Below are 16,854 nucleotides of genomic sequence, written 5' to 3'. Positions count from 1 at the left end.
TTTAAAGAGTCAGACACACGGCGTGCACGTAAAGAAGTCAACAAACAGGGTTTTAAGAGAGGAACAGACTGAGGCCTCCTCTCACCTGCAGCTGCACACAAACACACATTGATCACCTGCAGTCAGACTGAGGAAGTTCAAATATTCTACACTTTCATAGTTTCAATATCAGGTGTTTTAAGAAGTACTCGAGTTTAAAAAAAGGACATCTGCTTCATCAAACGGGTGTGAGGGAGAGAAAGGAATCCATCAAACATCGCACACATCAACGTTTTAGTGCAACACAGACAGCGTGTGCAGGAGTCTGTCATTTTGAATAATTAAAAGAATAAATGAGCTCATACTGGGAGGCTCAGACTTCTTTGTGTTGCCGTGGTATCAAACAGGATCGACGTCGTCTGATTTTTTTTTTTTTACTAGAATCAAATCAAAGCTTTAAACTCTGCTAACGTGACGACTGTGATTCAGACGCAGAAGGACATGAAGCTCATCATGATGTTTGTATTTCAACAGCTCTCCTTCCACATGACATAGATGAAGATTTCACAGGTAGCCTCATCACAAGGATTATCTCATTATGACAGAGTTCAGGGTGGGCGCACGCTGCGGGGACAGCGGCTCATTTATGCACAAATACATTCCTCTTGTGTTGCAGCGCGGTAATTAGGGATTTGTCAGGAAATATGACCCTCTTAGGTAGAAATTACTTTGTATAATAAGAGCGGCGGAGCACGGCGCCTCATCGGCGCACATAATTTAGCTCGATTATTTATACATCAAAGGGAATGTGTCAGGGAAGTGTTGGAGCAGCGAGGGGATGTTAGACTGCAGAGCGAAAAGGAAGAGGAAAAGGCGCTCTCCAAACACGGAGAAAAAGAGAAAACAAACAGCAGAAATTTTAATAAAAGACGTTTTGGCTCCAGACTTTGCATATAGATTGGCCTGGCATTTACAGCTGTCAAATTAAATTTGGCTTTAATTCTTCATTGGCGGGATGAGCCGGGCCCTGGAGTGCTGACAGCCCTTTTCCTGCGCTCAGGTAGGGGCCCGGGATCAATAATGTGTCCTTATGAGAAATTACGTGTAATGCTATTGAGTATGCATCGGGGCCTCGGCGGGATAAGAGGCTAATGAAATGCCATTTCTGCCATTAGATAACGCGCGGCGGGCTGCGGGGAGGGCGACAGGCGTGAGGAAGATGTATTTAGTGCGGGGCCGGAGGAGACGGATCTGCAGCCTAATCTGATCCAGCAGCTGAGAGAGATTCTGTTCCAGCAGGCGGCCATCAGCAGCTCTCCACACATAATGCAGCGGGGAGCAATCTGCACATCAGGAGACGTTTCATTAATGAGAAGGAGGAACGCTTTTCATTCACAGCACACGCCCGAGACACGTGAACTCACACAGGGACCAGGCTGAACACAGCGACCAGGCTGAACACACAGGGACCAGGCTGAACACAGCGACCAGGCTGAACACACAGGGACCAGGCAGCACACAGCGACTAGGCTGAACACACAGCGACCAGGCTGAACACACAGCGACCAGGCTGAACACACAGCGACCAGGCTGAACACACAGCGACCAGGCTGAACACACAGCGACCAGGCTGAACACACAGCGACCAGGCTGAACACAGGGACCAGGCTGAACACAGCGACCAGGCTGAACACAGCGACCAGGCTGAACATAGCAGCCAGGCTGAACACAGCAACCAGGCTGAACACAGCAACCAAGCTGAACACAGCAACCAGGCTGAACACAGCGACCTACCCGAACACATCTTGCTTGTTAAATGTTTAACTGTAAAAGCACTCAGTCTCTAACTCTGAGACTCAAAGATGACCAGTTCACCCTCTCGTCTGCTGTTTGTGCTGAGAAACTCACTCAATAAATACTCATCGATTCTTCGTCTCTCTCTCTGTCTCTCTCTCTCTCTCTCTCTTTTGGGAAATCAGTGAACGAAAAGCAACAAATCACACAGAGAGAAGACGAGCGATCGACGCTTTTACAAAAATCTAAAACCCAAATAAACGTTGAAGTGATTATTAAAGCTGCAGGAAGAGGAGGAGCTAGGACGAGGTCTTTTCTACCTGCAGACATTCAATTTCATATAATTTATTAACCCCTGAGGGAAAGTCTGGTTTACACTCTGTTACTGAGAGACATGCTCCTCACACAGATCTGAATCACACACACACACAAACAGGACCTGTGGATGGATTAGTGGAGAGATGTCAGAGTGAGGGGGCTGCTACACAGGGAGCGCACCGGAGCTGTTGGGGGTTCAGTGCCTTGCTCAAGAGCACATTGGTAGTACTCGGGAAGTGAAGTGGCACCTCTCCAGCTACCAGACCCACTTCCATATTATGGTCCACACTGGGACTTTAACTGGCGACCTGTTTCCAACCCTAAGTCCTGACAGACTGAGCTCCTGCCCCCCTAAAGAAAGTCACTCATCCCTCTGTTTCTATGACTCCTCTATCTTCCTTCATTCTTTTATTACACCTCATGTTTTTTATATTTTTATATACCTAATGCTCGTTTGTGCTACTCTCTCTGAACTGTCATGCTGGAGCGACCTGGAACAAGAATCTCCTTCAAGATGAATTACACTTTTATCTTAAATCATCTTCAGTACCGACCATAAATACAAACAGAAACAGACGTTTGAATATTGATGATTGAATACTGACACCACGCTGCATCAGCTCTAAACTCTGTGCAGAGACACTTTCCTTCCTCAGTGGATGACGCGTGACGTGCTGCTTTGAATGCTTGATGACAGCAGCTTCATCATTCAGACTCAGATTGTCAGCCAGCAGCTGTACCGAGGCCTGCACACCATCAGAGGACAGACGATCAGACGCTTTTGAAGTTTCACTTTCAGACTCAATCAGCAAGGCCGTGAAGTGATCGAAGAGAGGACCAGGAGGAGCGGGGGGGGGGGGGGCAAGTTCAGGGGTCAGGAGGAACATTGTCAACCAGCTTCAGGAAGAGCTTCAGGAAGCGTCTGTAAGTCGTGTTTTACGACGGAGAGCGAGCAGAACCAGGAGTTTAACAAATCAACAAACACCAGAAGAAGAAATGAAAGAAAGCTTCAGATAAATAGTCACTCATGTGTGGACTGGAGAACAGATGTCTCCTCCACCTGCTGTCCAACACACACACGCACGACGCACACACACACTCCCTGACACACAGTTTTACTTCTGTCCAACTGTGAATAGTTTATCTGCAGGAAAGTGTTTTTTTTAAATTCACAATACTTACACACACACACACAGAGACAGGGCTTGTTGAATTAGTAGGAATTCCAATTTGACGGTTAAGCTTCGTCGTGTATTTCATTTTATCGGGCCTCTTAATCAAACGTGGCTGTCACGTCTCAGGTTTGTTTCTCTGAGCCGGGCTCTCCTTCACTTACACTGAGCAGGCCTCCCTGGCTCCTGGTGTGCCCGAACACCTTCTCCACGCTGCACTCGTGCAGAGGGTAGGCGTGCTGGCCGGCAAACTTGTCCCCGTTGGTGGGATGCAGCGGGCTGCAGCGTTTGGCCTGCAGCAGAATGTCGGAGAACAGGAAGAACATCTTTGGTTTAGCTTCTGCTCCCTTCTGAGGAACCATCTTCAGCCAGCCCTCACGGATGTACCAGCGCCCTGTCACAGGAAACACAAACATCATCATCATCATCATCATCATCATCATCAGCTGATGTTTGCCTGGTCTTTGATAGTTTAACTGAATCACACACAGACTGATGACCAGAGAAAGTCCAACCCACTTCAGTTATAATCCTGGCCTCCTGAGCTGCAGAGGACAGAAATAATGATCTTAAAGAAGCAGCAGAGAAAAGGGAAAGGAGGAGAGGAGGTGAAGACGGACTCTGTGGGAGGCAGACGTGTCACGGGGTGTGTCTGTTCCCACAGGAAGCCTCTCATCTCAGCGTCCATGATTGGCAGCAGCGTGATGATAGCTAATAAGCAGGAGGCTGACATTTGGATAGATAAGATGAGAATTCAGCCCGGGTGCATGGCGCTTTGTAATTGGCCCGGCCGCTCGTCTGTGATTGCAGCAGCCCGAGTGTCCGGAGCCGTGCCTCTGGGGCTCACCGCGGACGTTCTCAGCCATCGACCAGCCCGCTGAGATTAAGTGACGGGGCCAGGTGGGGGTCAAATTGCTTTTAAAATGCCATGGGTGTTAAAGGGAAAAACAGTGAAGAGACACCCCGAGCCTCTGTCAGGTGTGGGGAGGAGATTGTTCTGATGGTTCTGAACTAAAGCGAGCCTTCACACACCAACAGACAGCAGCAGGTTTATAATACTGTTACAGGAAACAGGCAGCTGGGAGATCTACACTTCCAGCCTCAGAGCTGCAGAAAAAAAAGCTTCATGAAGACAAATATCAGAATTTAAGATCAGATGTTTCTCGATTCTGCAGCTCAGGTACCGACATGTTTTATTCCTCCTCTCCTGTATCAGTATCTGCCACCACACGAGTACAGGGACAGTTAACAAACGTGCACGTTGCATTAGAAGACATCGCGTCTCTGTTTGACCTTTAACCTGACGTGTGCTCCATGCTTCTACCCGCTGCATGTTTGGTCGTTTCAGCTGGCAGCATGATGAACACTCCTGTTTTTAAGTGAAGGAGAATCTGAGCTGTCGTGTGTTTGTGTTCAGCTCAGTGAGATCGTTAGAAGCAGAGGTAGAAACCGTAAGATGTTCTGGTTTTCATTTGTCAGTTTGTAACAGACCAGCTCGGTCTGAGTTAGCTTTGGTTGCTAGAAGGTTGAATGTAGAGCTGTGACGACTCGCCCTTCGTCTCGATGTTAGCGTGCTCAGACATCACTGCAGCTTTATGTTATGTACAACACAAACATCAATCCTGTGTTTGGTTCGGCCCCCAGAATAAAACCCGACATGTTTTCTCCTCCCACCACGTGGGGTAAAAAAGACTTAAAGAAACACCACAGCGTCAGAAGGAGTTCTAACTTTGACTTCATGCATGATCAGCCGAGTGTTTCCTATTTGTCGAAGCGTCACAGGAAGCTGCCAGAGTCCAGCGTGGTGAGACTGATGCACGTCAGTAAACATCAGGTGTGGAGACGCCGCAGACACGTGCAGGTCTGTTTCCTGTTCCACTCTGTACTTTAAGATGTGTTCTTAACTTTACAGTTAAATCAGACCACCACACGCCCCATCATAGAGTCAGAGAGGATAGTCTCCAGCTCCTCTCAGGCCCCCCCCACCCCCGCCCGCAAACATCTGACTGTCCACAGAGCTTTGAGGTTCAAAGAGCAGGAAGTTGCGAGCTCTCCTCTGCGTGTTGGGCCCTTTCAGCTCCTCTTGTCAAAGAGAACCTCTGCTCCACTACAAAGTCAGTTACCTGCACAGGGAGGGGTGGGGGGTGGGTGGGCGAGCGAGGGAGGTGAGAAAGCTACAAAGAGTCCTGACCCCCCCCCCGGATGTGTCCGAGGAACAACAGTCACAGAGACCGGAGGAAGAAGAGCGTTTGGAGAGTCAACAGGTTTATTTGTTGATGGGAGCTCAGAGTGTTCACAGGAAACACAGATTTAACAAGTTAGGCCCCCGTGTCCACGTGGCGTCTGTGTTCAGTTGTTTTTCAATGAGGAGAGAGCGTTTGCAGACCGGACAAAAAGCGCAGAGACCAGCGTCTTTTTTTTCCGAGTGCTCCACCTTTTGTGTGCGCCAGCTTTGAGCACTTTGACTTTAAAATCGTTCACCTTTTCAGAAAGACGCTGTAGACATCACCGCCGCTCTTATATATATTTATTTAAATATTTAAGATTTACGATATTCTGCCGTAGTTTTGCCCCATCTCGATCGTGACTTGTACCCACATCCTCCTCGCTCCGTGTCTGCTGGAGTAAAAACGATCTCAAATATAAAACATGCAGTAAAAAGTCATGAGGCAGTGTCAGTCATACAGCGGCCGTTGTCAACATACGGTTGTCACAGAAACCGGACAGATGTGCAGCGCTTCTATTCTCATCGTACAGTCAGCGCTTTTGACCGACCCCGAGGACGTCTGACCGACCTTGAGGACGTCACACTGACCTCTAGGACGTCCGACCGCCCTTGAGGATGTCTGACCGACTGACCTTGAGGACGTCCCACTGACCTCCAGTTACCTGACTGAAGAAATCATGAAGTCATGTCTCACAGCAGATGAATTTAGAGAGAACTGTGAGAGAAGTCTTGTTAATAAATTGAATCGCTCCGACTGTCTGCGTATTGAATCTCATTGATTCAGTCTTTGTGTCTCACCGTCGCCCCCTCCTCGTCTCCTACAGAGCTACTTAATATGTCGGAGGGGCCGCGCTGCGTCTCATGTGGAAAAGGCAGAGCTTTCTTTCAGCCACATTAGAGGAGGTGTTGGAGAGGGGGAGGAAGGAGCGGGTCGGCGGGAGGTTTGGTGCTCTGAAGTGTGCCTGGTGGGACCGCCGGTTTATTGGCTGCAGAGGAAGCCGGCGGAGCTGCGAGGGCCTGAGAACTCGATGAGAGGAAGCTTTTGAAACTTCCCACATCGGCATTAGAGAGATGAACCGCTATTCAGCGCCGCACCGACACATCCGCAGACACACACACATAAAAACACCCTGCATATCCAAGCAAACAAACACCCACTGCCGCCTTTTTATGTGCTGGTCGGAGAGACGAGGCCCGGCTCTAATTGGTCCTGGGGGAGATTGGCAGGGTGAGAGGAGCAACGAGGAGGCCAGACAAACAACAGAAGGGTGAGACGCAAAGAAAAGAGTCCCCGCTTCACCTGTAGAGAGGGAGGCGTGATGAAGAGGAGGAATAAACGAAGGGAGCATGAAGGAGGAGAGAACATCCACACGCTAACCGTTAGCCGCTAATAAAGGAAACGATGAAAACACTTACTGCTCCGAAGAATCCATCGATTCAATCAATCCAGGCGAGAATGTCTCCAGAGTTAACTCATTTATCTCCCCTCCTCTTCCTCGCCCTCCTCCCCCGGCTCTCCCAGAGGACACACATGCAAGGGGAGGAGGAGGGGGAGGAGGAGATGAAAGGAATAAGTGATCAGAAGCTCTAACCTGCAGCAAACACCTTCGTCTTTCGCCCCTTCAGCAGTTTCTGCACCCGGCACAGCTGCAGGTGGTTCTCATGGCACCGAGTATTGTCCTGGATACGCTGGGACGTCTCGCACACAGCATCCACGGCTCCTGCAGATAACACACACACGAACACATTACCATACCTGGGAGGTAGATCAGACCACTGCAGGCCTGATAAATAAGACTGAGAGCAGAGCGCAGGATGTAGATGTAGAAAAACAAACACTGGTTGTTTGTCGGAGCCTTCCGCTTCAGGTCGTTTACAGTAAAGAGGGTTCAGGTTCTTTCTCAGGAGACCGTTATCACCACGGTGAGCTGGTGATCCTCTTCATCCCTCTGCACACTCCTCAGCCTCTCTGTCCCCGGGTTAAAGACCGTAGGTGACACAGGTTATCCAACATGGTGGATGAACCTCCGGGTAACACAGATATCAAAGCCACACTTTGTGAACAGCTTTCATTACGAGTTAATCTTTGTTTTTTAACAAACCTGATTTTTGAAGTGTGAACACTAACTTAATGGAGCCCTAACGTAAATCTCACATGCAGCTGCTAGTAGGTGTAAAGCCCTCTGTAAGATACGGTCGTCATGGTGATCATTTGGAGAGGTGTGATAACTTGGAGGATGAGGAGGATCGGAGGGTTTTAACGGCGGTTTAACGTCGGCACCTTTTTTTTTTGCAGCTTTTCCACCTGAACTTTAGAACCATTCATGGAACCATCAACAGTATAACTCTTAATCACACTACCTCCTACAGCGTACTACCCCTCACCTCATTCACTCTCTGCACAAAGCTGCAGTCAGATAATATAAAGAGTCAGACAGAAGCCTCCAATTACCGCCTTCCTCCATAATTCCTGCTGCAACATTTAGAGCTGCATCATTAAGGCGTCCAAAATAACAACAAAGAGAGCGATTCTCATTTCAAGCTCAACTTTTCCTTCTTTTGTGTCGAGCTGAAACTCTGCGATCCTCAGGGCAACGCGCCAACACTAAAATAATCACGGCCTAATTGGCACGCTTAACTTCACAACCATTACAATGTAAACCAAACAAGGCGTCCGTGTAGACTTTCTCTTTTTTGCTGCTCGTGTTTGGAATATTTTCCCGCGCCTGCTTTAGAAAAACAACAACTCCTAATTACAGCTGAGCTCTGGCCAAGGCATTAATAAAACATGGCCTCTTACACATTCTGCAGACGTGTCTTCAGCTCTTAACTATTCCACTTATTCTCGCTTTAGACGCCGTTAACTTTACTGTTAAATCTCTGACACATGCACACGGTCAGGTCACACTCGCTTACAGTCACCGCGGTGAAACTCAGCGTAAAGACAAGCTGTTGAAAACTCCTGAACTCTGCAATTACAACAATTAAATCCAGCCTGAATGCACAGAAAGGGAGAAAGAGGGGTGAGGCGTCAGAGGGAGGGAGAGGAGTGAGGCGTCAGAGGGAGAGAGGGGGGGTGAGGAAAAAGAAGAGAAGCAAACGGACAAAGAGCGAGTAAACAAGAGACAACAACAACAAAGCCTCCTGTGATTCCACTTTGTTTAATCAGATACAATGTGATTTGTCTGGAGTTTCTTTTTTTAAATAATTCCCTTTACGGTACGAGCTAACTGTGGGAAGTTTATACACACACAGACACACACACACACACACACACACACACAAACACACACACAGAAGTTAAAAAAAGACTCTCTAATGAGAAGAGGAAGAGGAGATGTACGTTCATCTTAGGAGTCGACTGCTGCTTTCACTCGTAAGCAGTGGCAGCACGGCAGCAATGAGATTTTAATTGATACACATAAATAATTCCTTGTGTATATTCACGCCGCGCTCAGATCTGCTGTTTATTAAGACGATTGAAATGAGTCATTATCAGGATCCGTGTTGATGTTGAAGATTTTATTTATTAATACGGCCCCCGCTTAATATCCTCTGATCCGCTCCCAATTAATTATGTCAAAACTCCACATCAAACCAGGACGTAGATGTGCGTACACGCGGAGCATGCATTCGTGCAGCGCTGAAGCTCTGCAGCAACGACAACAAATGAGGAATGAAAGGCAGAGAGAGATGCTGCTTTGTTCCTCAAACGGAGATGATGAGAGCTGTCCTTCACTCTGACACACACCGGGCCATCAGGTCGCTCTCTCTCTCTTTATTCTATAAATGTACACGTTTACTTTGCTCGCTCTCTGAGATGTAAACACGTCGTGGGATCTCGCTCAGAGTCTGATCAGATCAAACGTCAACTTGTTGTAAAGTCGCTGACAAACAGAGAAAATCCACTTCAGCACCACAACCTGTGCAAAACTTTAGTTTTCATTTCTCACTTCACATTATAGAGCTGCACGGTGCAGTGGTTAGTGCTGTCCCCTCACAGCAAGAAGGTTCCTGGTTTGAATCCCCGTCTGACAGGAGCCTCTCTGTGTGGAGTTTGAATGTTCTCCCCGTGCATATGTGGGTTCTCTCCGGGTACTCCAGCTTCCTCCCAGTCCAAAGACATGCTCATTAGGTAAACTGGTGACTCTAAATTACCTGTAGTTGTGAATGTGAGTGTGGCTGGTTGTCTGTCTCTATATGTCAGCCCTGTGATTGGCTGTTGACCAGTCCACAGTGTAACCGCGCCTCTCAACCAATGAGATCTGAAATTGGCTCCAGCCCCCCTGACCCTGAACGGGAAAAGCGGTCTCGATAATGTACTTTAGACTATAAATCAGGTTTTGAAGACTGTAGCCATTGTGTGATTTCATCATGAGGAGCTTTTCTCTTTTCTCTTATCACTTCTCATTCTCGTTTATATTACTAGTTGGCGCTGTAGCTCTGGTCAGTAGCTGTCAACAACAGGACAGTGGAAGACTGGCGTCCAGTAGCATGGCACACCATATCCTGTCTTATGGTATTCTATTGTAGCTTATCTTGAGGTATTGTACCATTTTGTATTAGGTTAAATTATGCAGGATCTGCTCATATCGTGTGGTGTACATGTTGTGATGCACGCTGGGTTATTGTTGTTGTAGCGTATCGTTACATGTTCAGAAATTATGAAGACACTCACTGGAGATCTGCTGAAACTCGGGGACATCTGGACTCGTGTTGGCAGCCAGGTCTTGCAGGAAGTGTTTGTACCTGTCAGAAAACACAAAACATGCACACTTATTATTACATGATAATGCATCCCACAGAATATTTTGTTAAACTGTCTGGACCTTATATAAGCTTGCTGTGTGGATGTTATATACGCTCCCTATCTGGATGTATCAGTGGACAAAAGGAAAAAGATTCAAACAGAACAATATGATCAAAAATTTCTCTGCAGCGTGTCTGTACGATGTCTCTGCAGCGTGTCTGTACGATGTCTCTGCAGCGTGTCTGTACGATGTCTCTGCAGCGTGTCTGTACAATGTCTCTGCAGCTTGCCTGCAACGTGTCTGTACGATGTCTCTGCAGCGTGTCTGTACAATGTCTCTGCAGCTTGCCTGCAACGTGTCTGTACAATGTCTCTGCAGCGTGTCTGTACGATGTGCCTGTACGATGTCTCTGCAGCGTGTCTGTACAATGTCTCTGCAGCGTGTCTGTACGATGTGCCTGTACGATGTCTCTGCAGCGTGTCTGTACAATGTCTCTGCTGCATGTCTGTGCAATGTCTCAGCCGCGTGTCTGTACGATGTCTCTGCAGCGTGTCTGTACGATGTCTCTGCAGCGTGTCTGTACGATGTCTCTGTACGGTGTCTCTGCAGCGTGTCTGTACGATGTCTCTGCAGCGTGTCTGTACGATGTCTCTGTACGATGTCTCTGCAACATGTCTGTACGATGTCTCTGTACGGTGTCTCTGCAGCGTGTCTGTACGATGTCTCTGCAGCGTGCCTGTACGATGTCTCTGCAGCGTGCCTGTACGATGTCTCTGCAGCGTGTCTCTACGATGTCTCTGCAGCGTGTCTCTACGATGTCTCTGCAGCGTGTCTCTACGATGTCTCTGTACGGTGTCTCTGCAGCGTGTCTGTACGATGTCTCTGCAGCGTGTCTCTACGATGTCTCTGCAGCGTGCCTGTACGATGTTTCTGCAGCATGTCTGTACGATGTCTCTATACAATGTCTGCTGCGTGTCTGTATTTGACCTCTTGCAGCCGAAGAGAAGCAGCGTCATCTAACAGGCTCCAATCAGAGTCTGGTTTCATCTCCGACCTTGTGAAGATGGAGAGAAGTTTTCTCTTTGAAGCTGGCCTGACGCTGAAGCTTTTTGACAGATACAGCTGTAACAGGACGAGCGGAAGATCTGCTCGATAAAAACAAATCAAACACTGACTTCAGCTCCGTCCAGAGGTTTTTAAAACCCAGAACCCGAGCCTCAGACTCAACGCAGAGAGAGAGAGCGGACCATCTCAACGCGGCCTGATATGAAATATCTGATGAAATCAATCAGAGACCAGCACGCAGGGCTGAAAATAACCATTAGACTGTAATTAAATAATTCAGATTTGATCCATTACTTTGATGAATAATCAAAGAAATGGATGTTAGACCCATTCTCTCTGCACTCTCAGTGATCACAATGTTTCCTGGGAGAAGCAGAAGACGACAAATATTCAATTAGTGACCACGAGCGGACATTTACTGCTGATTCAAAGACGTGTTCACCAAACATGTGAAGGAGAGATCGGTGTGCCTTTAAGACAGAGGAGCAACTCTTTGTGATCCTACGATATGTAAAGTGTTTATTTTTAGCATTTTACAATAAGAGACTTCATTTATCATGAAGTGGTGTAATCATGGCGTCCATTTCAGATCCTCTGAATAAAGTTTCTGTCTCCAGTAACAGTTTGTGCAGAGCATCAGCTTTGACGTCTTGAAGTGACCTTGAGGAGCATCGATGATTGACATTGATTTCCACTGAGTGTGTCTGCCTCTGGAGCTCGCCCTCTCTCTCTCGCTCTCTCTGCCTGTCTCTCTCTCTAGTCTGGACCTGCTTCAGAGACAAACTGGTGCCAAAGACAGGGAATAACAAACGCTGTCACGACCTGCTGCTGACAAGAGAGAACAGCTGATTGGTGGTACTTCCTGTGTGGAGAAAACAACATCCTGATTTATGTTGGAGCTTTTATAGGAAATTGTGAGTTCAAATTATTTGTGGTAATCTGTCATTTTAAGGTTTAATGAGACTTTCAGAATACAGGGATAGGGTGGAGGAGAAGGAGCAGGAGGAGGAGGAGGAGGAGGAAGAGAAGGAGGAAGAGGAGGAAGAGAAGGAGGAAGAGGAGGAGGAGGAAGAGGAGGAGGCGTTGTTGTTGTTGTACTTGATTACTCTTTGGAAACGTAACAAAAGTCAGACAAGCTCCATTGAAGCCTCGTTCAATTAGGAGCCGCTTAAAAAGAGTAATAATCTCACTCCTGCCTCTCCTTGTCCCGTCGTGTAGTAACAAACACATTACAGGCGTTATTAGCGATGGATGCACTCGCTCTTATTAAAGAGCCAACACCGAGATCTAATTAAAGCAGCTGTGTAAGAAAAGGAGACTCTAATGAGCTTTATTACGGCACATCTCCAACAATGTAAAGGCAGCGCTCTCGTTTAGCTGCCTTGTCCCGCTCGTTAGCGGCACAGCAGAGAGAAGATAATGAGACGATAATCTGAACCGTGTTCAGTACAGTTCACGTGTTGGGAGGAAGAATGCAGCTAATTCTGCTCTTTATGCAGATGATATTCAGATTTCTCTCTCACATGCACACGTCTGTAAAGGGGGGAAATATCTGTCTAATTATTTCTCTTTCCATACATGCATTAAAGATTCAAATATGTAATTAAGAGACAAGAGAGGCTGGCAGCTCCTGCACGGGTTACTGAGCATGGCGCGGGCTGCTGGGTAATTACTCACATTTAACAGCTTAAAAGGAAAAGAATGCACATGTGGTAAATACAGAGGACTGCAGATACTGCACCGTCCACTACAGCAATTAAACTACAGTAAGAAGAGAGTGTGGAGAGTCTTATCTCTCTGATAGACAGGATGCACTGTCAATGTGCACATTAGGAAATGCTTTTTATCAGAGTGCAGAACAGCTGGCGCTTTATCATCACGGCGTGCTGCTGCACAGTCAGCTGAAGTGTGTTTGAAGTGAATGTACGGAACAGAAACTATTTGGGATGGAAAATATAATATGATCACAATCCTCATCTACACACGACAACATGATGAGTAGGGGTGGAAATCACCAGCGTCCCCACGATACGATATCATCGCGATACCCAAGACACGATACCATTCTATTGCGATTTTAAACATTTTGCGATATGCTGAGAATTGCGATACAATATATTGCGATTAAGCTTTTTTAACTGCATATTATGTCCACTACACTCAACGAAATCAAGAACTGTTTTGCCAAATAAGAAAAAAAATTGCCGAGCTGGGAGAGAGCTTGAAAGACAGAGCTGAGCTGAGAGAGAGATCTGAGCTGAGCTGAGAGACGAGCTGAGAGAGCCGAGCTGAGAGTGTGAAATAAAAGTGTAAACTCTGTGAGGAGGAGGAGCTTAAGTTAACCTTTGTGACGGGTCAGTGTCATCCCTCTTTGTGATAATAACACGATCATAATGAAGGCTTTCTGTCCTTGAACACTGCTTCTCCCTCAGACATCCTTTATTTACACACTTACATCTGAGGCTTCCACTTCACAGATAATAAAAGACAGAAACACATGCTGACCTGCACCATACATTTGGACTGTTGAAGAAAATACTAGACAGATACGACTGAATCTCTCTTGGCAGTGAAGTGTTTTCTCCTTGTTAAAGGTGAACAGAATCAACTAACAACTGAAGACAAACATAAATCAGCCGCTTTGTTTAACACTCGAGCCTGACCGTGAACCGCAGGGTCGGCCGACACCGCACAAACATCCATCCAAACACAGCCCTGTACCTGCAGCATGCAGAGTGGAGCCACTTAAAAAAACTCCATCTTTCCTTTCTAAAGAAGAGAATCAGGGCGACCTTGTGTTGGACAGCCGTGTGTGTGTTCAGCTGTTGAAGAAGATGAACTACCTGAGCACATAAAGAAGTCCATGACGAGCCCCTCCTGTCTATTCACACACGCAATCAAACATGGCTGCTTCAGCACGCACACTTCTTCATGTTTTCAACAAGTTTGACACTGACCCCCAAGACCTCTGCAGGGGCCTTTACAAGAACCTCCTGTAACATTGCTGATTGTAAGTCAACATCGAAATTTGGGATTTAAGTGTGGCTGTTCGGCACTGGTGGTGAGCAAAAAAGATGTCAGGAGGCAGAAATCGATGCAAAATAAGGTGGTTGATTTATTAACCGAAAATAGCACAAAACAACAAAAACAAAAGTCGCGGGTAATCTAATAAAACAACTAGATTACATAAACTGAAAAAAAACCACAGCTTCACAGCAAACTGCCACCAACAAACATTTTCCCCCCAGACTCTGGCTGAGTCTGGCTTTATACAAGAAACAACCCAACTGGCCTCACTCTGTCCAATTAAGCTCAGGTGATTTCACTCAGCCTAATCACTGTGCAGGCCAGTGTAGGGAAGGTGGGGGCAGATGAAAGGTATGGGAGAACCTTTTCACACCCCCTCTACCCAGAGCCCCCCTTTACAGTGAGCCAAACACACAGTGAGCCCCCTCCATATTGAGCCCCCTCCACAGTTAGCCCACCACAAAGTGAGCCCCCTCCACAGTGAGCCCAACACAAAGTGACCCCCCTCCATAGTGAGCCCACCACAAAGTGACCCCCCTCCATAGTGAGCCCAACACAAAGTGACCCCCCTCCACAGTGAGCCCAACACAAAGTGACCCCCCTCCACAGTGAGCCCAACACAAAGTGACCCCCCTCCATAGTGAGCTCACCACACAGTGACCCCCCCCTCCACAGTGAGCCCCCTCCACAGTGACAAAGACATGCGCTGCGACTCCCCCTCTAGAGCTGAAAAGTCGAAGAGTTTTTTTTAAACTTTTATGCGCGCCCAAAAACTGGGAAAAAACGCATCAGGCAACATCAGAGAAGGCGCCATGCAAGCGTGCTGTACCAGAGGAAAACAACGGTTTTGCCGGCAGCCCTTTCCTAAATACGCGTCTGAGTGATCGGACCCTTAGTCTACTTTGACTAAGCGCCACAAGAGAAAGAGAGCACCATCTAAATTGCACACGTCGCCAACGTTTTGCTCATTAAAAACAAGAAACGACCAAAGACTGGGCGCCTGGGACTTCTATTCTTGTTGCCGTGGTATCAAACAGGTCGGCATTTTGAGTGTTGTTCTCTAATATCACATTTGCGTTTTGAATTCTAGTATTATGACAACCCTATAATAATAAATTGTCAGGTCTCTGGTGATTCCCACCCTCATGACAACCAGTGAATGCAGCACAAACAGGCTCAGCTCGGAGTATTTTTATCCAAGGCCTCCACTTCCTGCCATCTCTACAAGAGCAGCGTCTCTATTATGAACACAAACAGGACTCGCACAGGCGGGGACGGCTGCTATTCACTCCAACAATCAGCCCCAGACTCCATCACTGTCATAATGGAGATCTCAGCGGGAAGGACGCTGACGACTGCTCCAGCCCGATCCGCTGAATGCCACTTAATAAAGGCAATGATTTTATTCCTCCCCCAGCAGCAACATAAGTATCCTCACTCCAGCCCTGCTCGCCATCCATCATCCTTGAGCGGTGATAAGTGACAACAATTTCCTGCTATTCCCCGCTGCCGTGCCGCTGCGAGATAAGGAGCCGGCCGGAGATGATTATCCAGCCGTGCCACTTAAAATCATCACACAATTAGACACGTCCCTCGAGTCTCCTGAGCTTCAGCGAGGGCGTCAGACTAATCAATGATGATGATGATGGGAGGAGCAGAGAGAGAGAGAGAGAGAGAGAAAGAGAAAGAGAGAGAGAGAGAGAGAGAGAGAGAGAGCCGAGCTGCAGAGGATTACCTGTCAGTCATGCACACCTGAGGGTCAGCCTGCTCAGACAACAAGTTACCTGTTAGGTAGATAAAAAGTTAACGAGGCTTCAGGTATGGAGAGAAAAACTTGATGGGTAGTTTGTAAAGAAAACATGTTGAGATCATCCAACGCAGTGAACGAGTCCAACAGGAAGAGCTCTCAGTAAACGGACCTGGAGGATCCTCATGCTATTCAAACATGGTTTACCCAGAGACAGACTCGCAGTCGGAAGGAAGAATCCCCTGTATTTAAAGACGTGCACATATCGAGAGCAGTCGGCAATAATTCAGATGATTGATCCTCTGCAGGTAAAGATGATGAAATCAAAGATTCAGGAGGCTATGAAGAGGACTGATGAAGACTTCCATCACACGTGGACGCGTGTCAGACCACTAAGGTCGTCAAAATGTTCCATACTTTTTAATTTCACATTTCAAAACGATAGTCTGTGATTTTATTGATCCAAATATCACAAATGCAAAAAGTATTCAAAGCTTCAGACATCGTGTGAGAGATTGTCTCAATGAATGAACGAGGGGTCGAGTTTTATTTTATTGATTGCTTATCATTTAATAAATGTGGAGGAGCGCTACTTTGCCTCCGCTGCAGGTCAATTAAAGAAATCTTTTTTTGCAAAGTGCAAATTTAAAACAAATGTTACCTCGAGACACAAAGAGAAGGTAACAGACCACACTCTTTGCGAGTGCTGCCACAACAAAACCTTTCCCTTAACGTCACCCTGGCGGGACGCCCAGGTGCATTTCCCGACCTACG

At 47.2% G+C, this 16,854-nt stretch overlaps 1 protein-coding gene across 4 annotated transcripts in view; it reads right to left on the bottom strand.

Moving 5' to 3' along the window:
• The window catches only part of arhgef39 (Rho guanine nucleotide exchange factor (GEF) 39), a 35,395-nt gene that overhangs the window by 5,210 nt on the left and 13,331 nt on the right, over positions 1-16,854 (bottom strand). For all 4 annotated transcript variants that reach the window (XM_020644694.3, XM_065951487.1, XM_065951488.1 and 1 more), the window contains exons 6-8: positions 10,169-10,239; positions 7,083-7,211; positions 3,428-3,657 (exon numbers count right to left, since the gene is read on the bottom strand). In XM_020644694.3, the coding sequence (XP_020500350.1) occupies positions 3,428-3,657; positions 7,083-7,211; positions 10,169-10,239 (430 nt within the window). The remainder of the gene's footprint in view (positions 1-3,427; positions 3,658-7,082; positions 7,212-10,168; positions 10,240-16,854) is intronic.

The sequence above is a fragment of the Labrus bergylta genome, chromosome 23 (genome assembly GCF_963930695.1).
Source record: "Labrus bergylta chromosome 23, fLabBer1.1, whole genome shotgun sequence".
Taxonomy (NCBI): Eukaryota; Metazoa; Chordata; class Actinopteri; order Labriformes; family Labridae; genus Labrus; species Labrus bergylta.
The sequence above is the reverse complement of the archived record's forward strand: the minus strand, read 5'-3'. Positions and strand labels throughout refer to the sequence as shown.